The sequence below is a fragment of the Pinus tabuliformis genome, chromosome 3_2, assembly GCF_031772625.1.
Source record: "Pinus tabuliformis cultivar Carrire ecotype Pingquan chromosome 3_2, CPIR1, whole genome shotgun sequence".
In the NCBI taxonomy this organism is placed as follows: domain Eukaryota; kingdom Viridiplantae; phylum Streptophyta; class Pinopsida; order Pinales; family Pinaceae; genus Pinus; species Pinus tabuliformis.
Window position 1 is genome coordinate 1,247,799,987 of NC_142302.1, and position 25,179 is coordinate 1,247,825,165.

Sequence of the window (25,179 nt, forward strand, 5' to 3'; positions counted from 1 at the left end):
GCTATCATTGCAAAGGAAGCCTAGCAGTGACAGTGTTAAAGACTGCTGTTCTAAAGCATGGGTTAGGTACGTTTCGAGCAACTGTCTCTATATTAGAGGACTGAGGGAAAAGCTGTTTGTTTGGACTTGATGATGAGGTGCAACACAATGATGGGTGCAGGTTGATGATGAGGTGCAGCACAGTGATGGGTGCAACATGATGATGAGGTGCAACACAGTGATGGGTGCAGCTTGATGATGAGGTGCAGCACAGTGATGGGTGCAACATGATGATGAGGTGCAACACAGTGATGAGTGCAACATGATGATGAGGTGCAACTCAGTGATGGATGCAACATGGGTGCAACACACTGATGGGTGCAGCACAATGATGGGTACAGGATGGTGATGGAATCACCTGAGTTCAGATCTGCTACCTCATGTGTCATCTTCTTAAAGAAGATCTTTGCTCTTATTTTGACAAGTCAAAATGTTGACTTCTGTTGTATATGTACTATCTCTCTCTCTCTCTGCTGAACTATTGAAGAATATAAGAAGAATTGATCAAGGGTTTCCCCACATTGGGGTTTGTCCCTGGCTGGCGCCACATCTTGTGTCCTCTTGTCTTGGCTTGTTTTTTGCGATTTATGTTTATGTTCTATCTGCACTTTACTATCATGTTGATGTGATTGCTAATCTGAATGTTGTCATTGGGCTAATATGGAAAAATTGAAGTAAATTGCGCTAAGCATAGAACATACCTAAAATTAACACATTCACACTCAAATTCATCCTCCTTAGGCTTCGCTGCCTCAGAGATATACTTGCCAAGGTGCCCATGAGATTTTCGATGTATCAAATGAGATTGGAGAATGCCCTTATATATAATTAGACATGACGTTTTGTCCTTATGAAAGGGAAGCCGACCTTGACATTTGGAGGCAAATTCAAATTTCAAATTTTCAATTTTTCATGCCTTAATAAAATCATGACTTATAGAATTTCTTTTGAATAAATAAATATTTTTCCTTATCCAAATTTGGTGATCTATAGGTCGATTTTGGTCCTCTCAAAAAGAGGAATTCAATGCAATGATCATCTCCAACAAGTGAGCTGTCAAATAGTGGAATTTGGCCCTAGTTGCCAATTTTAACACTCCCTCTCAACTAGGGAGAATTCCACCTGCCAATCTATCTTGCCATTCGATCATCATGAATTATCCTATCGTCATGTACCATCTTCGTATCTCGTCTCATTTCTATGCTGTTGAACACTAATATGAATAATGAAGAAGAATCGATTGAGAGTGAGTTAGAAAACCTTACCACTCTACATTGACAAAAGTCAGTCCAGAGGTAGAACCTCAATCAGACTTGATCCCATATCAAGTTGTTGAACATCATGCATCCTAGACATTGGGATTACGACAGTACACAATGTGTCCATCAGTAGTGCTATGGTCCCAAACCACTTTTCCCAACTCATTGGCCAGATGAGAGGTACTTCCCATGTGTCCCAGACTACATGGGTAGGATGATGTAGGAACACTAGCAAGGAAAGAATATATCACATCCTGCTCACAACCACACGTAAGGAAAGGAGAAACCACATCCTACAAACACATGTCACAACCATACGTAGGGAAAGGATAAACCACATCCCACAAACGCATGTCACAACCATACATAGGGAAATGATAAACCACATCCTACAAATGCATGTCACAACCATACGTAGGGAAAGGATAAACCACATCCTACACGCATGCAAACCAAGAGTAGGGAAAGGATGAACCACGTCCTGCATGCATGCCAATCAGTAATCATAGGAAGGATCCGACATGTGGGGAAGGATGAACCACGTCCCACCGACATGTCCACAAGCAGATGCCTAAAGGCATCTATCACTGGGGTGTCCACAGGAGAAGGTGAACGACTCATCCTGTTGCCATATAGAAGGTGAACCACTCATCCTATGCATATCTCATCAATCGTAGGGGAAGGTGAACCACTCATCCTATGCATATCTCATCAATCTTAGGGGAAGGTGAACCACTTACCCTACACACATGTTATCAATCGTAGGGGAAGGTGAACCACTCACCCTACACACATGTCATCCGTTACAGGGGAAGGTGAACCACTCAACCTGTACATCGCGCACCTATAGGGGAAGGTGAACCACTCACCCTATGATTGCTCATAGCTCAATAAGTACCCCAAGCCTTCAGGAGCTCCCAGAGCTCAATGTTCCATCTTAACCAAAGATCCCTTCATATAGGGGATAGAGCCAGACTAATCAAGACTAGATCTAGGTGATGATATTGCTAATCGAATCGTCAATAGCTCCAGCCAGCAACATATATATTCATACATTAGCCATTTTTGACAGTGTTACTGCTCAAACTAGCAGGGGTCCTAGGAGGGGATCCTTGAAGGGCAACTACTAGGTCAAGGGCAACAATGGAGAGATAGACCACTGTCACCTCAGCTAAGGCTACCTACTCTTTACGAATTTTCACCGATGGAAGAAGACCTAGTATAATAAGGATCACGATAATGAGTGTATCAATGATAGGATGAAAGGTGATCCTAACAGACTATTCATAAGAGAGGCTCAAATATATGGCTTACTTGCTTAAGAAGCAAGGTGATAAGCTCTCTAGGAAGGGCTAAGAGGACACTTGAGCCTAGGTTTAGAGGATATGCCTTGACAAGGGGCTTCCTAGACTTAAGGATCCTTATGGAGAAATGGCTTAGATGTAATCCTTGTAGAATATGAGTTGCAAAGTTGTGGGACCACAAAGAAGCCAAGCGGACCCAAACTAGGTCAAGGGTATGGAGTTGATCACTCAAAGAGGGGCTTGACCTAATTGGGGAGGGGAAAGGGATCAATGAATGAATTTTCAATGAAAGGCAATGCAAGGATCCTAGTGAGGTTTCTAGTTGAAGGGAAACCATGGGCAAGAATTGGTCTTCGAGCTAGGGCTTGCGATATCTCAAGATCCCACTGTCTAAATCTCATGAAATTTGGAGGGCTTCTTGAAGATACACCAATGCAGTTGTGGACCAAAAATCTATGTATTTGGATGGTAAGATCGTGAAATAATTGATGCCCTAGGTGACCTAGAGGACTAGACCTAGAGAAGAGGAAGGGAGAATGAAAATAGGTTTAAGGTGATCACCATTGGGTGGACCAGTGCCTAATCCTTTGGGGAGATTGGAGTTAGGTAGAATTATGACTATAAACCTTTGAATATTCTAGGTCAAGGAGGACTCAAAGACAACTTCGCTTGGCACTAGGGCAACAATAAAAGCAACTTCAAAGACTTTATACTTCGTTTTGCAAGGTAAACGACTTGTCAAGATGAATTTCAGTAATGAAACATCCCTAGGAACATTCATTCATTATACATGTTCCATACATGAAGCATTCACTATCCATAAACAAAATTTCCACAACTTCGCATAAGAGATGCAACAAATAAGCTCTAGTATGGCGAAATTCTAGTAACAATGTATGTGACAAAATTAAAAAGAAAGAATATCATTAAAATGTACTTACATGTATAAGAATATATCCAACCATCCAAAAAAACTTGCCATTAAGAAGCTCCAAGACATATGAAAACTATCCAAACATCATAATTCATTCCATGCTCCAAAACTTCGTCCTCCAAGAAGGATAGCGAAAATCTCTAAAGAGATACTAGTTCCAAATCCAAGTGATGATGTTAAAATGAATCGTCATCACTTCTATTTATACACTTCTAATGAGTTTGATTTAGCTACGCGGGCTTACATTACCCCCTAAAATAAAATAATGTGCAAAACAACTAACTTTTGGTGACAAGCCCACAAAATTAGCTCATAAACAAAAGAATAAGCCTCTCAAGAGGTTGAATGATCAATAATACATGTTGCTGGGCCTTCTAAGAAGCCTGATGAAGTCCATTAGTTCCACAATGATGAATAGGACTCCCGAAAGTAGTGGATAAGGGGTTGGCCCCTTGTTCTCCAAATAATAAACTTGTGGTGCTCCCAATGGGCGAGAGGGCACACAAGTATCCTCATGGGCCTCCAAGTAGGTTGAAGATGCTTGTAGTAGACCATCTGTAAGGGCTCAGATGATGGTGTAAGTGATGCCACATCAACATACAAATCCTAGGTCATCTGCGAAGTGTATGGTACAACTGTGGGGCCGGTTGGGCATGGTGAACCAGGTGCATCTTCCTCGTCCAATAGGTGAATCTCGAGCAATCTTTGAACATCTCTGGGGATCCATGGAGTGTTGTCTACTGCTGTGGAGGTCCATCGCTCTCAACACACACCTTACATGTGCCCATGTAGCCCTCGGGAGGGTTAGAACCTCGTATAGGGAGACCAAACCCAAAATGGAAATCATCTGCAAACCTGCATAAGATCCAATGCGTCCCCTAGCCTTCCATTACAACAAGACATCAAAGGAAATCGAGTTAAAGAGCTTACAAACCATGGAAAACAGGTGAGCACTTCATAATGTCATGCCCTTCCATAGTGGGCTTTGGCATGTGCTAATGTCTCCAAGCTCCAAATGGGTTAACCAAGTATCCTATTAGGTGGCTTCTACCTTTAAAGAGGATAGTATGTCCAAGGTACATCCTTTAAAGGGTGGCGGCATGTGATAAAGAGATGAATGGAGTAGGGAATGAAAAGGGACAGCCCTGGGCCACATGCTAGGGTACTAGGGTAGCTAGAAAAAGGGAAGCCCACACTTGGGTATATAATGTATAGGAGGGAGCAATTGTGGTACATGAGGTGCTCCGACCTTGATTTTTCCACCCTTCTTTATATGCCTTTTAGTGTTTATGATTTTTCTTTGATTAATTGCTCGGGGCTCAAGGGATAAGAGCATGATGTGTAAGGAATAACAATGCATACCCCCTTTAAGGTAGGGTGGTTCATTGTCCACCAGGGGTTGGAACAATCATAGGTTCCTGAATGATAAAGGAGGCTCACCTAGGGCCTGTAGGAACCAGGGTGATGGGCATGGTAATGGAGTAGAGCTCATGTATTGGCTTTTGCCCATGTGCTAAATGTGTTTGTCCTGACCATCTTTTTCATTTTGTGGTACATTTTCTTGTTGAATGTGGCCAATGATGCTTTTACTTTTTCTTTTCAGCTGCATCAACCTTCGGGGCATCGTTCCAGGCCCGACCCAAGGTGTGGGCAAGGGGAAGGGGAAGGGGAAGGCTAACCTTATGTGGACCCAATGGAAGAATGTGGACCCAGGTGGGAGGAATGATGAATGGGGTTATAATGAGCGGAAGGGGAATGATATATGTGGATGAAGGAACAAGACCACGCAACCAAAATCAGGGTTTCCCATGAAGTAACTTCCCTAAAGCCCAAAGGTCAGTAAAAGAGATCCCATGGACTAGGGTCGAAGATTAACATCCAAAAGAGGTCTCGGGGACAAGAGCACAGACCTAGCCCACTCTTTCCGCCGAATCCCCACATTAATCCATGCCAAAAGTTTCCATGATAAGTAAACTACAATACTCAATTACCAAATGACAAGGCATACCTTCAAGTTTGGGAGGCCCACCTTAGAAAATACGACCATGACAGCCGGGTGAGGGACCACATGGCTGGTTCAGGTGGCGGAGAAATGGCACAACGAGCTAGTTGGTGGCTGCAAGGGGCTGCTAGTAGCCGACTAAGGACCATCTTCTAATTTTTTTTTTCTAGGGATATCACCCACAAAATGGTGGGTAACATCTGGCTCCAACTGGGACGTGATCTATTGAACAATGGGCGAAGCTACACGAACGGGAGGTCACGAGAATACCATAAATCTCTTGGTACACAACAAACCTGTTACCTGCACATAAATGAAAAACACGGGGCAACATGCTTTCGCGGCATCTCATGATCGCACATGCTTGGATTAGACCCATAAAATCAACTCATAAAAATAATCTTTCAAATGTAGTTTTAAATCTAATTGCAACTAATCTATCATGAGAGATATCATATGACATTAGTTCTAATGCGAAAACTAGTATGCAGTGCATCCTACCCTAACATGCATATGGTACAAAACTAATACTAAGTGTAATCATAAAGCCAGTGCAACCAACATATCATCAAATCAATATAAATATGCCAACCTATATGATTACTCATGTAGCAAATGCCAAAGCGAATGTGGACAAAATCATATGGATGATAAGGCTGATGGGAGGTAGGAAAATAGAATGCCCACACATGGATGATCATTGTTGAATTTCCACAACCTTAGGTCTAGGTTAGAGTCTTAAAATCACTGATGCTACCAAACCAAGAATCTCAACCATAAACTACTTTGCATAGCAGAAATATAAAGCAGTAAATCACACGCACAAATATACACAATTTTTAACAAATTGTACGATATGTACAACCCCCTTCTTTGTTATATTAAACCAAATCTGAAAATACAACAGTCTATGGTATACAAGATACAATGACAAGCATCACTGCAACTTCTATGTCATATCTTGTCCTGCCGGTCCTTCGCTCCTGTACTACTCACTAGCTGCCCCTTAGTCCTTCAAAGGACAACACATCAAGACTCCAGCGGGGATGCCACCTAACACCGCTGCAAGTCACTTTTGTAGCATGTACACGGGCTCATTCAATTTGCTCTCTGGGTAGGCCTAATTCTCGAGCTCAATCTGCCAGGCTAGCAGTCACCTTAGTCCATCAAGGTGCTGCACTTCAACACCAATCTTCACCCAACCTTCAGCTCCTCTTCGTCACTTCAACATAGCTCGTCTAAGGCTACTTTGGGCTATCAACACACTGCGCTCCACCAGACCAATGATGCCCAATACTTCATTGCAGAATATGCTCCTAATTGAAGTCTTCACGACACCCAAGTCAACTTCAATACACGGCTTCCAGAGGCTACAATATCTATCATCCAAAACTGGTCAAATCTTTGACCCAACACAAGGCAAACTCAGCTTTAGTTTTGATATATCTCTGCTGTCCCTGGTTAGGGCTCTTGCACGCTACAACAACCCTAAATACACCACCCAAACAACCTCCAATTCATTGCGGCCTAACCATGGGAGTATGCCCTCCTCACATGCTACTGTTCTGGGCATATACCACCCTTAAACAACCTTGCGTAGATGCCTTTCTGTGGTGGTATGGCATGCAACCTACCACAATTAACTTCCAGCTCCTACGACCCACTCAAAACAGGGTTTACTCACCACTTTGTTGCCATATCAGTCCCGTGTCTTACCTCTCCTATCTTAGCCTTCCTGCAGGTGTAAACAACCCTTCAAACAGTCACAAGAAACCTCCAGAACAACCTCTCTCCTTCGCTGAAGTGCCCTCGTTCCTATGGCCCAAACAGAGGTGTCAATCTTCCTAAGCCGAGTTTCTTATGCTTCCTTTCTGCCTTGCGTTGCCCAAGATGGATGAGGAATAAGTCCTCCACTTCACCTTTATATATACACATAAAGAGGGCTCCACAAATTCATTTGAAGAGACATGTCTCTTGGACCAAGCCTACATGACTTGACTGTCCATAATTAATTGTCAACTTCAAAAATTCATAACTTCATTTCTAGAGCTCTGATTTGAGTGATCTTTGGAGCATTGGAATTGGAACGCCAAGCTCTATCACCTCAAATTTTCTCATGCTCAAATTCTTCATGGTTTTGGCCCAAATACCGATGGGTGAAAAACCCCTACCTTGGGTTCCAAGCCCACAAGTGACCCTTGTGGTGCTTTGCCCTCCAAACCCTGAACCTTAGGGCTTGGAGTACTTCCCAAGCTACATAAATCAACACTCCCTCTTAGCGAGGGAGGTACTTCCAAGACTAGCAAGTATCTCGTCATCATCATCACTGCTCGCAACACTTGCCCAACTCTTGGCGCTCACAATCACAAAAATCCTTGTACGGTGAACTATGCCCTTCTCGGAAGTGTAGCTGTCACTGGAAGCACCCTGCTTCTTCTTCTTCTCCTGTATCGCTTTCCAATCTCTCCAGGATTCCTTCTTGGCAGTTGTAGGAGCACCTTTGCTCCCCACTGACCATGCGTTCTTCTTGGGCTACAAATAATTTTTCTTCCATTGAAGATTTTTTGTCCAAGTTTAAGACCCTTAGACTTCTCTTGGAAGGTGTTAAGGTTAAGAAAGAAGATACTAGCCTTATCTATTCCATTCTTACTAAGTTGGAACCAGCCTACTCTGTGTTTTTTTCCACCTTCCATTCTACTAGAGAAGCCTTTATTTCTCAAGGACAAGACTACAAGTCCCCCTCTTTTGATGCCTTTTGTGATTCTTTAATAAGAGAACAAGAAAAACTCTTACATCTTAGTCTTCTTAATCTTGGAAACTCTTCTAAGAAAGCCTTAGCTGCCCAACAACAACCAAATTCAAAGAATCCTAAGAAGCAGTATCTTAAAAAGAATGGTCCTAAACCAAACAAGGGTCCTAAGCAATTTCAGTCTCAAAATGAAAAATCAATTCAACAAAATGATAAGGCAAATAAAAGCAAAGGGAAGAAGACTGATAGACATTGCAACTTTTGTAATCGAGATGGCCACTTAGAATCCAAATGCTTTAAGAAGATGGAAGCCTTGGAAGCAGCAATGAAGAAGCATAACATCCATTTGGAGCATTCTTCAACTTCAACTTCATCTTCAGGAATAACACTTTCTACATGTGGTTGTCAAGCATCTCGGTTTGGTTATGCACTAAATGTATTTTCTTTTTCTCATTCTCATGAGTGGCTCATTGATTCTAGAGCTTCTTATCACATGGCCAAAAACAAAGCCATGTTTTCTTCTTTAAATGATTGTAACACCAAAAATATATATGTTGGTGATGATAGATCTCTTAGTGTTGTAGGGACTGGAACTATTCATCTAGACAATGGTCAATTTAATGATGTATTATGTATTCCAACCTTATCCTGCAACCTTCTATCTGTATATCAGATAACTCATTCAGGTGAAGGTAAAATCGTTGAATTTTCACCTCATGATGTTGTAATTAAGGACCTAAGAGATCCTAGATAGATTTTAGCTACTGGCATTACTGATGATTCTACAAGGTTGTATAAGTTTAACAACTTTGGGTCATCAACTCTTCCCTCGGTATTTGTTGCTCACTCTGAAACCGGATTCGTCCAAAACAGGCCACGTGTCCAAATCCCACGAATCCGACATGATTCGATGGGAATTCGAATCCAAAAATGGGACATAATGTGTCCTAACGGGACACGATCGAATCCCAGTCATGTCCCGTTAGGATACATCGTGTCCCGATTTTGGGATTCGAATCCCAAAAAAGTGAAACCTGCAGCATAAAAACAACGTTGTTCTTTTCATTATTTACCATTTCTCTCATTTGTTTTTGCAAATAGTGAGCTATGGGCATGGAGATAAGGGTTTGGAGTGTTCAGCAAGGAGATTCAAGCACCAGGTAAGTGCATTTCATCTCTATTTTTTTGCATTTCTATTACAATAGTTTGTATATGATTTTTTTTACAAATTTGTGCATGTTTTGTTTATTTTTTTTACAGTATTCATGGCTCAATCAAGGGCAACAGGTAGGGGGCAAAGGAAGGGGAAGAATGTCTCCATTGGAGATGCCCCTCCTTCCCCAATATCATTAGAGTCTGCTGCAAGTAATGTTCAGGGAAGACTTCCTCCTAAAGACAACATTGAGAAATATCCCTTGTGGAAATATGTCACAAGAGAGGATGGGACAAGCACCAAGGGGAAGGGAGGAGGCAATGTGCAATGGAGATGCAACTTTTGCCACAGTTCTTTCAAAAGCACATATTACTGTGTGAAAGGCCATTTGTTGGCTTTACCAGGTTGTGGAGTTGGAGCTTGTAAAACTGTTCCTTTACAAAAGAGGAAAGAAATGGAAAAAGAGTTCATTGTTGGTATGGCAAATGTGGCTGCAAAATCAAGAAAAACCAAGAATGAATTCCCCCTTCCATTTTTGAGGAAAGGCACCACCAAATTTCTATTTGAGAGTTCTATTGGGGGACAAGCAACAAAAAGAAAAACAATTTCACTTGGTCCAATGGACAAGATTTTTCAAAAAGAGAAACGGGAAGAGTTTGATTTCACCATTGCCTTCTTTTTCTATCAAAACTTCATATCATTTAATGTTACACGCTCACCTCTATTTATTGAGATGTGTCGAGCTCTAACTCACGGGTCTCCATCATGGTGTGTGCCTCCTGGTTCAGAGAAGTTTAGAACCACATTGTCGACGAAGGCAAAACAAGAGGTGCAAAAAATGCTTGAGCCTATTAAAGCATCATGGCCAACATCTGGGGTTAGCATTGTTTCTGATGGATAGACAGATCCAACACGACACCCACTCATCAACTTCATGGTGTCTTCCTTGAATGGTCCAATTTTCTTGAAAGTAGTGGATACACTTGGAGAATACAAGGATGCACAATTTATGGGTGAGTTATTTATTAAAGTTATTGAAGATGTAGGTGTTGATTCTTGTGTGCAAATCATTACAGATAATGCCTCTGTGTGCAACGCTGCTGGCATGATTGTGGAAGCTAAATATCCACAAGTGTTTTGGACACCTTGCATTGTCCATTCATTGAACTTAGCACTGAAATCCATTGCTTCTGATGTGCTTTGGATTGGTAACATTATTGAGGATGCACGACATATCCGTAACTTTGTGCAAAATCATACAAATGCTCTCACTATCTACAAGGAGTACAACAATCTACCATTGTTGAAGATTGCTGATACACGGTTTGCCTCTTCATTCATCACGTTGAAGAGGTTGAGGGAGGTCAAGACCGCTCTTGGGGCCATGGTTATTTCTGAGTTTTGGTCTTTTTGGAGAAAGACAGATCAAGTAGCCTCTAAAAGAGTGAAGGACACAGTGTTAGATGATGCTTGGTGGGAGAGGGTAGATCTAATTATTCAGATCATGGACCCTATCATTTCTTTGCTTCGATTTGCAGATACAAACAAACCCATCCTAGGAGAGGTTTATGAGGGATGGGATTCCATGATTGAGTCTGTGAGGAGCATTATTCTACAGAGTGAGTGCCCTGAGTATGAGACATCACCAGAGGCCTTCTGTGGTATTATACATGATATTCTTGTCAGTAGATGGGACAAGAATTGCACACCTTTACATTGTTTGGCTCACTCATTGAACCCAAAATACTACAGCCATGAGTGGTTGAATGGTGGACCTCCCCGCAGATTCCCTCCTCACATGGATGGTGAAATCTCACAGGGGAGGAAAGATGCATTCAGGCGGGTTTTCCAGGATAGAGCATTGCTTGATGAGGTGGAGGAAGCCTTTGCAGAGTTTTCCACTGGCACTGGTTGATTTGCAGGATATGATGTGATTAGAGATAGGGGGCTAAGAAGCCCTATTCTTGGTGGGCAAATCATGGGACAACAAGCCCTCCTCTTCAGTAGTTCGCCATGAGGCTCCTCTCTCAGGTGACTTCATCCTGTTGTTGCGAGAGGAATTGGAGCACATATGGGAATTTGTATAGTGTGAAGAAGAGCAGGCTTGAGTAGTCCAGGGCAGAGACAATGGTGTATGTGCACACCAACCTTCGTCTTATTTACAGGCAGAGGGAAGAGTGGTTGAGGGGAAAGACAAAGATGTGGGATGTCTTTCCTGATGATATGGGTCTGGACAACAGTGTTGAGTTGGCATTGGCCAACATGGATCTCAATGATCCAGTGCTAGAGCCTGTTAGATTTGATGACGGTGATATTTTAGAGGGGTCATCCTCCACACCAGCAGATGCAAAGGCGACTATGGATACAGGGGAGGAGGAGGATGCAGAGGAGAGCAGTGGTGACCATGATGATGAGGACATTGATGCTGATTCTGATGATGACTATGAGGATTGATGACTCATGAGTCATGGGCTACCTATTGCCTTGAGGCTTGTATACCTGTAGTTGTTTACTATTTTCTATTTCTATTTGCTATTGGCATTGCACTACCTATGTAACACATTTTGATTTAATGACTTAATGAGAAAACTACCACTGTCAGTGTCTTTATCTTACTATCTTGTAAGTTGTCTTTCATTTATGAATCATGATTTATGTGACATGTATTTGAATTTTGTATGTACATAATGTTACTAACTTACTTTGTAAACAATAAAACTAACATCTAGATGAAGATCTATGTTTGAAATCAATGAATTTGTATCATTAATGAGAATTTGTGTAAGAAATATCTAATTTTTAATATATATATATATATATATATATATATATTTAAATATATATATATATATATATATATATATATATATATTTAATAAAATAATATATAATGAATCCTACATGTCCTGTTCCGGGGGGTCAACGTGTTCGAATCCGACACTCGAATCCCCATATCCTACGAATCTCGAATCCCTGTGTCAGGTTACTTAGGTTGCTCATAATGATGAAGTGAACAAACTTTGGCATGAGCGATTTGGTCACTTAAACTATTGCTCCCTTCAAAATCAATGTAAAGAAAATATGGTGACAGGTCTTCCTATGGTATCTTGCAGAGATGGTGTTTGTTCCGGATGTGTACTCGAAATCGTGATAGTTTTGAAAAACGTGCTTCTTGGCACGCCTCAGCCCCTTTACAGCTTGTGCATAGTGATTTATGTGGTCCACTTCCAGTTGTTTCATTCTCTGGCTACAAGTATTTCTTAACTTTCATTAATGATTTCTCTAGACGCACTTGGGTATACTTCTTAAAACTCAAGAGTGAAGTATTTAACATGTTCTTGGCCTTTAAGGCCTTTGTTGAGAAATAATCTGGACATCAAATTCTTAAGCTAAGATCTGATAATGGCGGAGAATATGTTAACAACAAATTCATCAACTTTTGCACTGAGCATGGAATTCAAATGCAACATACTGTTCCATATACTCCACAACAAAATGGTGTCGCTGAAAGGAAGAATCGCACCTTAAAGGAAATGGCTAATTGTATGCTTCAATCTAAAGGACTTAGTCTTAATTTTTGGGCAAAAGCAATTAACTGTGCAAATTACATAGTAAATCGCACTCCTACTAAGGTTTTAAAGAATATCACTCCAGAAGAAGCATGGAGCTCAATTAAACCAGATGTAAGTCACTTTCATGTTTTTGGAAGTGAAGCATGGGCCCATATTCCAGATGAGAAACATAAAGCTTTAGAACCTAAGAGTGAAAAATGTATTTTTGTTGGATATTCTGAAGATGTCAAAGGATATAGACTTATTCCACTTAAGTCCAAAAATGTTATCATTAGAAGAGATGTAAAGTTTGCTGAAAATATATCGGCCTATGAGCCTAGTTCGGTGGATGTGCTGCCTCTCTCTATCCTTTCTACTTCTGAAAATATTTCTTCTTCAGATGATGACAATCCTCTGCCACCTTCTCAGGATCCTCCTTTAGCTCCTCAGCTTCCAAAATGGGTCCGTGCTACTCGGGATGCAGCAGGTGCTCTTGCAGGTGATCCTACAGATTAGTGACGTACATGTTCTCAGTTCGATAGAGCCTCTTCTTTACTGGCTCAAGCTTCAACGAATTATGATCCTGACACCTTTGCAGAAGCTTCAGGCCATCCAAATTGGGACACAGCTATGAATGAAGAATATCGTTCATTATTGGCAAATGATACATGGGATCTTGTTCCTCTTCCAAAGGGACGAAAACTTGTTAGATGCAAATGGGTTTACAGAATCAAGTATGGATCAAATGGAAAAGTTGATAAACATAAAGCTCGTCTTGTTGCTAAGGGTTTTTCACAAGTTGAAGGCATTGACTATACTGAAACCTTCTTCCCTGTTGCCAAAATGAACTCTATCCGCCTTGTTCTTTTCCTTGCTGCCTCTTTCAAATGGGAAGTCCATCAGATGAATGTTAAATCTGCCTTTTTGCATGGGGACTTGCATGAAGAAATCTATATGGAACAACCTACTGGCTTTATACAAACAGACTCCAGCCTTGTATGTCGGCTTAAGAAATCCCTTTATAGTCTCAAGCAAGCCCCTAGGGCTTGGTATGCCAAAATGGATAGCTTTCTTTTAGATATTGGCTTTTCTAGGTGTCATTCTGACAATACTGTCTACACCAAGAAAGTGGGTAAGTCTTTTATCATTCTTGTTCTTTATGTTGATGATCTTATCCTTACTGGTAGTGATTCCAACCTTATAAACCATGTGAAGTCCAGCCTTAAAAAGCAGTTTGAAATGACAGACTTAGGGAACTTGCATTATTTTCTTGGTCTTCAAGTCTTGCAATCCAAGGAAGGTATTTCCCTTTCCCAGTCCAAGTATGTCTGTGATCTTCTACGCCACTTTCACATGGAAGACTGTAAGCCAGCCCCTTCTCCCTTTCAGTCTGGAGCCAAACTTTCAGTCACTTGTACTTCCCCTGAAGTTGATGCTACCTTATACTGTCAGCTTGTAGGAAAACTTTTGTATCTGACCCATACCCGTCCCGACCTTTCCTTTGTTGTTGGCCTTATTGCTCGGTTTATGCAAAACTCACATGAAAGTCATTGGAAAGCAGCTAAAAGAATACTTCGTTATGTTCGAGGTACAGTTCAATTTGGGATTCATTACAGTGCAGAAGCATCTCCTCTATTGGTTGGTTTCACTGATTCCAATTGGGCTGGTGACCCTGATGATCGGAAGTCTACTGCAGGTTATGTCTTCACTCTTGGTTCTGGACCTATTACATGGGCTTGCAAGAAACAAAGTGCCATTTCTCTTTCTTTAGTAGAAGCAGAGTATCGTGGCGCTGTAGAAGCTAGTAAGGAAGCCCTGTGGCTTCGTCAGATCCTGTCAGAGTTTGGCTTTCAGCAGCAACATCCGACTACACTTTGGTGTGATAATCAAAGTGCCATTCAACTATGCAAAGATCTAGTCCAACATCAGCGCAACAAACACATTGAACTACACATGCACTTCATCAGAAAGCTCATTCATGACCATGTTCTTGAAGTGAAATATTGTTCAACTGATGATCAAGTTGCAAACATCTTTACAAAGGCTCTCATAGAGGCGAAGTTTACTAAACTTCGATTTATGGTTGGAGTTCAGGAAGTTGTCACTAAGGGGGGATAGGCTCTAATGCCTCCTTCCTTCTCCTATTGTGTCATATTTGTACATCCTTCAATCCTATCCCAAGTTGTTCTTAAGGGGGGATGTTAGGATATTCCGACACATAGGAAATAGTTAAGTATAACTTGGTCTAGTGTAGAGTTAGGTAAAGTGTGTTTCTTTACTATGTATATTTGTAACTTACAATCCGATGGTCACGATATGTTCTAGACATGAAGTGATTTGACGGTTCATTCTCTCCTCGGTATTACCGACACTTGATCCGTGGCTTAACACCCGATTGGTCCATGATCTCTATTTAAAGAGCATGGAGGGTCATTTGTAGGGTGACCGTTCATGAGAGAAGCTTATGTAAATTTTCATTCTTTTATTAATAAATTGCTTGAAGTGGCCGCGTTGGCTTAGGCCGTGGACTGTTTCCCTCTTTGAGGGTTTTAACCACGTCAAGAATACTGGTGTATTGATCTGTGATCTGTTTGTGAGCGGTGTCCTTTGGTGTTCTATCTGAGGAACTTACCTTGTAAATTCCTACAAGAAGTGAATGTAATTTCCTATCTTTCTCAAAACTGTAAGTGTTTTGGTTCCCATTATGTGTTACATCTGTTGTATTGCCAACGCCTTCTTAGCAGAATATGGCAGACGTCCATTGGCAAGACATCACACACAATTTCATCTTTATAACTTCCAATTTGAAATTCTACCTTACATTGATTAATAACCAAAACTTGATGACCCTTTTGTAACCAAGAGACCTTATAAGGTGTAGGATGTGGTGTCTTCTTTAAGTTTAAATTTTCTACCATTTCATCAGACTAGATTATCCATGCTACCACTATTAATCACAAGTTTGTAGCACTTACCTTTGGACTTACACATAGTTCTAAACAAACTCCTCCTTTGAGCTGGTTCTTTGGTCTCTTTTTCTGCTTGGATCAACACTCTTTTTAATAGCAAAGATTCACCTTCCTTAGGAGCATTTACAATTGCAACTTGATCTCTATCCTCCTCCTTTGCCTCTGTCACATGAGCACCTTGTTGGCTTGTTGATCTATGCTCAGGACATTCCCAAGACATGTGTCCTAATTGTCCACAATTGAAACATCTAGGTTGATAATCTCTTCCTTGACCTCTGCCTCTAGAAAATGATCTCCTCCCTCTAAAATCACTTTCTCTTGGTGTTTGACTACTAGAACTTCCTTCTTCTTCCTTTGGAGACTGAACTCCTTGTTTGCTGGTTTGTCCTTTATCCTTTACAGGACTTCTTCCTCTACTCCTCAGTTTTTGTTTCCGGGCAATCTTCTCTTCTGCTGTCAAAGTTGCCTGATATGCATCTTCCATAGTTTTCAAAGGCAACAAGCTAATTTCATCTTGAATTTCAAACCTTAAACCAGTAATGTACCTTGCAATTTTTTCATCATTCTCTTCTACATGTCCAACCCTAATGTTTAATTTGTAAAATTCCTCAGTGTATTCTTTAACAATCATATTCCTTTGTTTAAGGTTCTGCAATTGCTTAAAAATATTAATACGATAATCTCTAGGTAAAAATTTACCTTTAAGTTTCGCCACCATCCTGTCCCAATCTTTAATTTTGGCTTTCCCTTTCCTCTTTCGTTCAACTTGTACCTCGTCCCACCATAGGGCTGCATGTCCTTTAAGTCTAGTCACTGCATACTTGACTTGATTATCCTTGTCAACATCCTCATAATCAAAGTATTTATCTAATGCATGTATCCAATCCATTAACTCATCAACATTCAAGTTACCTTCATATAATGGTACTTCCATTTTTGGCCTGGTAGACATCTTGGTAAATGTCTTCAACATTTTTTCCTTTGGTGTCTTCTCTGCTTCTTCCTCACTAGAAGCCTCTTCTTCAACATCACTGACATCTCCCATGTCAGTTCCTCTTTTTTGTGCAACTTCCATGGCTGCCATCCTCTCATGAAGTCTCCGCAATTCTACTTGCAAAGCCACATTTGTTGCAGGCCTTCCCACTCGTGCTCCTTGAGCTGCTCTTCTTACCGGTCCTCTTCGATCTGCCATAACTATTGTTGCTGCTCTGATACCAAAAATGATGCAAGTTGCAACTGCCTGCAAATTCTAATCCACAAACTTAAAGAACCTACACAACAATTACACTCAAAACTCAAATATAATTTATTTAAGATCAAAATATTTACAATATAATATTGGCTTCATTATCATTGGGCCATTTACTCATACTCCACACTTCTCCCACACAGACATTTTACAGAGCATCAAAATGGTTGCTTGGAATATGCATCAAATCAACAAATATGCTGCCTGTACATTCATTTGCAATACTCCACCAAAACCAAAATAATATCATATCTTGAAAAATATATTACAGCAAGATAGTTTTTTCCTTCAATGAATCAAGAGAGGATTCATAATGGAAAGAATTAGCTTTCTCCTCCTCTTACACTCATACTTCCAATCCTTCTCTAGTTCTCCACATACTTACTAATTTATAAAAAACATTCTAAATTTAAAATAGGATCAAGATCCGTAATAAATGGATAAGACCCATTATTTTAATAACTAATTTGGAAAAATCAAAACTAAGACTACTTTTTAATTTTATTTTTTTCTCTCTCTAGCCTAATCCATAATATTCGATGATAATGGCTGGGGTCAGAACAAAGCTCTAATAAGAGCATGGCCAAATGTTGGGTGAGAAGCAAAGCCCTGATACCAAATGTGATAACCAAAGGTGGCTCATGAACTGATAATCCAAAATATTTGGAATATAAAGATACTCATTTGGATAAATAATAATATATGTAATAATGTATGAGAGAATGATATTATGATGAGAGTACAATAGGGCCCTGTATATATGTCTAGTGAGGGACCACATCAATGACCATTTTTTCTTGATTCTAGTCCATTTACAATTAAACGGTGATAAACTAGGTAGTTTGTTAGGCAACAAATACCAAAATAGTCTGAATGTATAATGAGAAGAAGCTCCACATCCTGAGAAATAGATATAAGAATGAAAGATAAGCCTCTTCGAGGGGCAACCTTTTTTTACAATAAAACAAATGTACAAGAATGAGATGAGATGCTTCTAAAACCAGGTCTCCTTCCTATATATATAGGAGAGAAAGGGTACAATTATAATTAAAGGGCCTAACTGACAACACTAATATGACAATAGAATCATTACTCACTATCTAAGGCTTTACATGGAGCTTTATGCTTAACATGGGCTTTGTCTAAGGCTTAACATAGTTGAAATTAAGTACAGATGTAAAATTAGTCTTGTTTTATTACCCGCTTCTTGATTAAATGAAAGAACTATTCATGTTACCGCTATCATCTTGTAATTTAAGTCACAATGTGAAACAATTTCAAACTTGGTTCTGTTCTTGCAATTAGCTTTTTTCTTCCCAACATTCATCCGGATAGTTAATCCAATATCTGTATTTGGTGGTCATATTTAAGCTTTTGAAGCTCCATTGGAATTTATATTCAACACATGCTTATTAGAATCTTATAAATTCATTCTTTTTTGGCAGAGCTTATCACATATCGGTGTATCACCAAATGCATCGATATACAATACTTTAATTCAGACTTTATGCTGTCATGGTCAAATCAAGTTGGCAAAAGAATTCTATCTGAAGATGCTTAGGAATGGGCATCGTCCTGATTCTAGAACTAGCTGCCAGATGCTGGAATACGTCCCAAAGCATTTCGTGCAAAACAGTAAAAAAAGTGGTGGTTGTATCAACTGAGATATTTTCATCAATTTCTGGGTTATTCAATTCCAACTGAGGCTGATTGTTTAGACTTGTAAAAATTAATCAGGTCAGTTATGCATGATTAATCACCTCAATTAAGCACAATGTACTTGACAATTGATTGCTTGAAACAATTGATACTCCAACATTGGCCCTTGAAAATTTCAAAAACCAACCTCTCATTCAGCGCTTGCATGTAAAGAACCAGAGAATATCAGTCCTGGAGGAGGCTCCAGCTACAAGGGTTTTAACTATTCCTAAACAGAGCAGTATTGTTGGAATTTTCTTAAGTCAGCTGCCAAGGTGAGAGATTGTTTGAAGCTGGGTAAAACAATTCTGAGGTAGGAAATGATCTTGGAATCTGGTTGTGTACTGATTCTAGTTAAGCTCTTCAAAACCTGGGGAATTATTTTGCTGCTTCTACCTTAGATATACTTCAGTAGGAATTTATAGATCTTATATTGAATTGTGATCTGTTTAAGAGAAATCAGCTATGTTACATATCTCATTTTCCTGTAGAAATGAAGTCTTGGAATGTACTCAAAGAGACATGCATTTGCTACTGTTCAGTATCAACTCAGGTTTGAGCGAATGGGGGAGTATTCATTTTGAATCTCTTATGTGAAAACAAAATCGCATTTGGACTGAATATGTCATGGAGATAAGTTTTGAGCGAAACCATCCAAAGAATCTACTATGATGCAGAGTTATGTGCCTTTCTAGTCGCATGTGCTCCATGTTCCAGAAACGTGCTGAGTATGGTGAGATCAACTGCCTTTTTGCAATGGAAATGAGGGAAATTTTAAATTGTATCATAGACATTACTGTTATTAAGATTTGACAAGCTACAATTGTCAAATGTCGTCTTCATGCTTAATTTAGACTATATAACTGACGCTTCTGTAGAGGGTGATGTGTACCGTCAACATTACCCTGTAGTGAGAAGGTATTACTTGGTGTATTTTTTGCATTTCCTGCATTCTTTTTCTCTATCTTCTCATTTTATGGCTTTTTACATGATTATTTTTATTCTTACACAGCTATATGGCAAGGCTTCTGATTCATCTTGAAATTAGTATTTCCATTTTTTTCATTGTTTTGAAGATTCGAATTTCACAGAAAGCGCTATGTCAGTTTTACTTATGTATAAATCCTAGTGGATCTATGCTTTTCGTATCACTAATAAATCATGGAGGTTGTTCTCATATGCATCTTTTTTATATTGTGATATAGATTTTGAATATGCTTTTGCCTAGCTATTTGGCCACCAAACTGTTGTGTTTTCTTCAAAAGTTGTACAGTTTTTGTCTCCCCTCTTTGAGTTTAGACCTCTTACTTATTGCCTTTCCCTCCTAACTTAGTCTTCACTATGTGCCCGATGGATTTTCTTTTCACTATCTGTTAGGTTTATTCCCCAATTATGTGTATAGGGATGATGTGTGTGTGGCAGTGTAGTATGTGGCATGCACAACTCCTCCATGAGCAGTAGCACGTTGTCCTTGGAGCCACAGCCCTTCCAAGTGCCAATTCCTTTTGCAAACATTGACCTAGGAATGCTCACTTTTCCATGTCTACATGCAATATAGATTCCTTTCCTTTTCATTTTCTTTATAATGATAGAAGTAGGAAAAGGAGAAAAAGAAAGCATCCCAAACAAAGTCAAGCAAAAAAAACTTGTTATGCTTCATATTATATGAGCTTCCACATTGTAAATTTCATCACATTGATGGAGATTAGCATTTGGTATCTTGGAGCATCGGGTCAACTTGAGGGATACATCTCCATAGAGCCCTTTTTCTTCTTGGCCTTAAATAAGTTGAAGGAGTTATTTGGTTGGGGGAGTCTCCTTTCACTTTGGTTGGATGATTATGCTTTCTGGTTTGGTGGCCTTCTCACATGTGCTTGCCTTGTTGATCACCCCTTGGTTGCATATTTGATGGTTATGAAACATGCTATCTCATATGTGGTTTTGGTATACTTGTTTATCTTGGATGTACTACATCTTGTTCATGGATAATGGTTCTAGTCCCTCAATGGTTTAGATGATGATGTTAGCAGGTAGATGTTTCATGATGTTGTTGGAGTTTCCTAGTGACTATTACCCACCACTTCGTGGGTGATATCCCTAGGAGTATTTTTTCTCCATGATGAGCCTCAACTAGCAGCCCCTTGCAGCCTCCTACTAGCTTGTTGTGCCATTTATCTGCCACCTGAGCCAGCCATGTGGTTCCTCACCCACTTGTATTGATCGTATGTTTGAAAGTGGGCCTCCCGAATCTAAAGGTATGTTTTGTCATTTGGTAATTGAATATTGGGTTTACTTATCATGGATACTTTTGGGTATGGATTGATGGGGGGATTTGGCTGAAAGAGTGGGCTTAGTTTGTGCTCTTGCCCCTTGATCTCTTTTGGATGTTACCCTTGGATCTTTAGCCCCGTGGAATCTCTTTTATTGACCATTTGGTTCTAGAGTGGTACTACTTGGGAAACCCCGACTTTGGGTGCATGGTCCCGCTCCTTTATCCACATATATTATTCCCTTTCTACTCACTATACCCCATTTATCATTTCTCCCACCTAGGTCCACTTTTCCATTCTAGTTCCACATAGGGCCAACCTCTCTATCCCCTTGCCCCCACCTTGGGTTAGGCCTGGAATGATGCCCTAGAGGTTGAAGTAGCTAAAAGAAAAAAGAAAAAAGCATAATTGGCCACATTTAACAAGAAATTGTACCACAAAATGCAAAAGATGTCCGGGACAAAATAATTAGCATGTGGGCAAAAGCCAATACATGAGCTCTACCCCAACCAATGGTCATCACCCTAGTTCCATAGGCCCTAGATGAGCCTCCTTTATCATTCAGGAACACATGATTGTCCCAACCCCTGGAGGGCAATGAACTGCCCTACCTTAAAGGGGTAATCACTGCTATATCTTACACATCATACTCTTGTCCTTGAGCCTCGAGCAATTAATTAAAGTAAATTCATAAAAGGCAAAAGGCATATAAAGAAGGGTGGAAAAATCAAGGTTGGGGCTCCTCATGTACTACTATTGCTCCCTCCTACACATTACATACCTAGTTGTGGGCTTCCCCTTATCTAGCTACCCCTATGCCCCAATATGTGGCCTAGGATTGCCCCTCTCATTCCCTACTCCATTCCACTTATTTATCACTTGCTACCCCCCTTAGAGGGATGTACCTTGGACATACTATCCCCTTTAAGGGCTGAAACCACCTAATAAGGTACTTGGTTAACCCCCTTTGGAGCTTGGAGACACTAGCACATGCCAAATCCCACTACAGAAGGGCATGCGATTATGAAGTGCCCACTTGGTTATCCATGAGTTGTAAACTCTTTTACTTGATTATTTTAATGACTGGTTGTACTAGAAGCCTAGGGGACATAGTGAATCTTATGCAGGATTACAGATGATTTCCATTTGGGTTTGGTCTCCCTATATGGGATCCCAACCCCCAGAGGCCTACATTGGCACATATAGGGTGTTTATAGAGAGCCATTGGCCTCCACAACAATAGACAACACTCCACGGGTCTTCATCGATGTTCAAAGACTACTAGCGATCCACCTTTGGGATGATGGTGATATGCTTGGTACATTATGCGCAACAAGCCCCCACAGGAGCCTCACACTCTTGGCAGGTGTCTTAGGACTTGTACGATGTCATGGTAGCATTCATTCCACCACTCAAACCCTTGCAGAGGATCTACAAGCATCTCCGATTCATATGGAGACCCATGGGGTCATTTATGTGCCCTTAGACCCATTGGGAGCACCACAGGTCTACTACTTGGAGAACAAGGGGCCACCCCCTTGTCCATCATATTCCGAGGAATTTATTCCTCAGTATGGCACTTCAGGACATTATTAGGCCTTTGGAGGGCCCCACGACATGTACATATTATTATTTGGCCCCTTGTGAGGCTTATTTTTACACTTGTGAGCTAGTTTGGTGGGCTTGTCACCAATAGGGGTTTTATTTGCACATTATTTTATCATTAGGGGCTAATGTAGGCCCATAGGCTAATTCAAACTCCTTAGGAGGCTATATATTGATGTTAGATACATTCATTTGGATCATCACTTGACTTGGGATCTCTCTAATCATAGAGAACTTCACATTTTTTCCTTGGAGGATATTTTTTGGAGATGGATGAATTTTGACATATGGATTTGGGCTATTTATCTTGTCTTGGAGCTTTGTCTTGTAAACGAAATTCTGGTTGGATATACTCTATAACGTTGTAAGTAAATTTTGATGTTATTATTCTTGTTGCTGCATAGTGCTAAAATTAGGGCTAGTTGCTGCATGATTGAAATGTGGAGTTAAGCGTGTTCTAGCTAATTTAATGTATGGGCCAATGTTATATGAATGAAATGTCATAGAGCTTATTTGTCTCGATAAGCTTGCATCGTTTCCTTTGAAGTATAAATGCTTGAAGGTCACTTTTTTTTTTTTTTTTCACTCAACATTGGATGCAATTGACTTTCTGGGCCTCCTTGATCAAGAAACCAAGTTCTTACTCATCATCATCCTTGAATCCATATCTCCAAGTGAATTAGGCATTGATCCCTAAAGAGGGTGGTTATCCCCTTCACCTTTTAGACCTTTTATCACTTTTTCCTAGGTCTAGCCCTCAAAGGTCACCTAGTGCATCAATTTCCCGGAAATTGACCCAAGGAAAAACTTTGATCTCCTACAGGCTACTACGCTGGTGGGTCCCCTCCCTCTCCTCCAAATTTGAGGCAATTCTAACGGTGGAATCTTCGGGAATCCCAAGCCCTAGCTCTAGGATCGAATTTTGCCTAGGCATCCCCAAGGCTAGACCTCAACAGGATCAATTCAACCTTTTGAAGTAAATATTCTTGTTTGGTCCTTTCCCTTCACCTTGTCCAGGATAGGAACATCATTGGTTGCTGCATTCCATCCCCAAACCTGGGCTGGGTCCACTTGGCCCCGTGTGGTCCCACTTCTCAATAAAGATTATTTGTCAAGGACCATTTGGGAATCCAAGTTTCCCAAGGATTATAGGGATTGAGAACCTCGTCTGTAAGTCTATTTCTTCTCCCTCAACCCTCTAATCCTCTCCCCTTACCCTTGTAAGACTAAGTCCCTTGCTTAAAGAGCAAGCGAGTTCCATTATTCACTCCATCCTCGGGAAAGGGTTTCTAGGGTCACCTTCCACCTATTCATTGACATATACTTTACAAGTGATCCTTACACTACCGGGACCCTTCCCATCTGTGAAAGTCCGTAAAGAGCAGGGAGACTTAGCTGTGGTGACAGTGGGCTAAGCCTCCACCGTTGCCCTGAACCTAGCAGCTGCCCTCTTAGGAACCCCTTTAGGTCCCCTGCTAGTTTGAGCGGTAACAATGACTATACATGGTGATGTTATATTATTTGTATTACTAAGAGGTGGTGTTCTACATGGTCCTCTTGCGTTAGATGTCTGGTGGGGACATAGTTGATGATTTGATGGCTAGTATTTTCTATTGTCCCCTCCTTATGATGCTGTTGTGGTTGGATGATGTGTGTTGTGCTAGTGCACTTTGCTTTGGTGGAATATCACCTAGGTAGAAATGTGTTTGATGATGTTAATACCCTTGTTGATGTACTTTTTCCTAAGTTTGAGTTAGGAAAGGGGGTATTAATGATTTGATGATGATCAAGATTTTTTGTAAAGTTCGATGAGGTATTAATTATGTTATAGTCCTTGGGTGGTGCACCCTAAGTTCGAATGTAGGTGGAGCTTTTATTGTGTTGTTATGATGGTGGGGTTTTGCTATGAGATATATCTTATGTGCATGGTTCAACACTTGTTGGAAGGCACCCCCCTTTGTTGGCACACATGTTCATGTTGATTTTATAGTTGGTGATTTTTGGGAGGTTGGACTATGGTTTTATTAGATCATTAACCTTTATGCACAGATGTTGAGGTTGATTTAATCATTTAGTGGCTAATTTAATCAATTTTATCCAAATTGGGGTTAGTTGCCTAAGCACCCTACTTCACCTAGCAGTTATCCACGTTTGGAGGGGTTATTTCAAGGAGACCCAAGGGTTCGGATGGAGTGCTCCTCTCTTGGGCATAGTGGTCAAGGTTTGCATGCATTATTTTATCAGTCTTAGAGAGGTTGCAACATTTATCTAGGGTGCAACTTCTTTGGTCAATTGGTCGTTTATATGAAATGAGCCATGGAGTAGTTTAAGTTATTGATGAATGTCACTGCCTTGGCACACTTCTCTAAGTTTCTTTCCTATTGTGCACACAATTTA

General features: G+C 40.5%; 1 protein-coding gene across 8 annotated transcripts in view; it reads left to right on the forward strand.

The window, feature by feature from the left end:
• EMB2076 (Pentatricopeptide repeat (PPR) superfamily protein) overlaps positions 1-19,894 on the forward strand; it is a 42,519-nt gene extending 22,625 nt beyond the window's left edge. Inside the window, exons 2-3 of one of the 8 annotated variants that reach the window (XR_016257362.1) lie at positions 18,655-19,220; positions 19,399-19,894. Coding sequence is in view for 3 of the 8 variants with exons in the window: in XM_089417863.1 (XP_089273989.1) it covers positions 18,655-18,873 (219 nt within the window). In the remaining 5 variants the exon portion in view is untranslated. Of the gene's footprint in view, positions 1-18,654 lie in introns of all 8 variants that reach the window. The other 7 variants (XR_016257364.1, XR_016257363.1, XR_016257365.1 and 4 more) reach the window with 7 other exon arrangements.
• Positions 19,895-25,179: the final 5,285 nt, after the last annotated feature.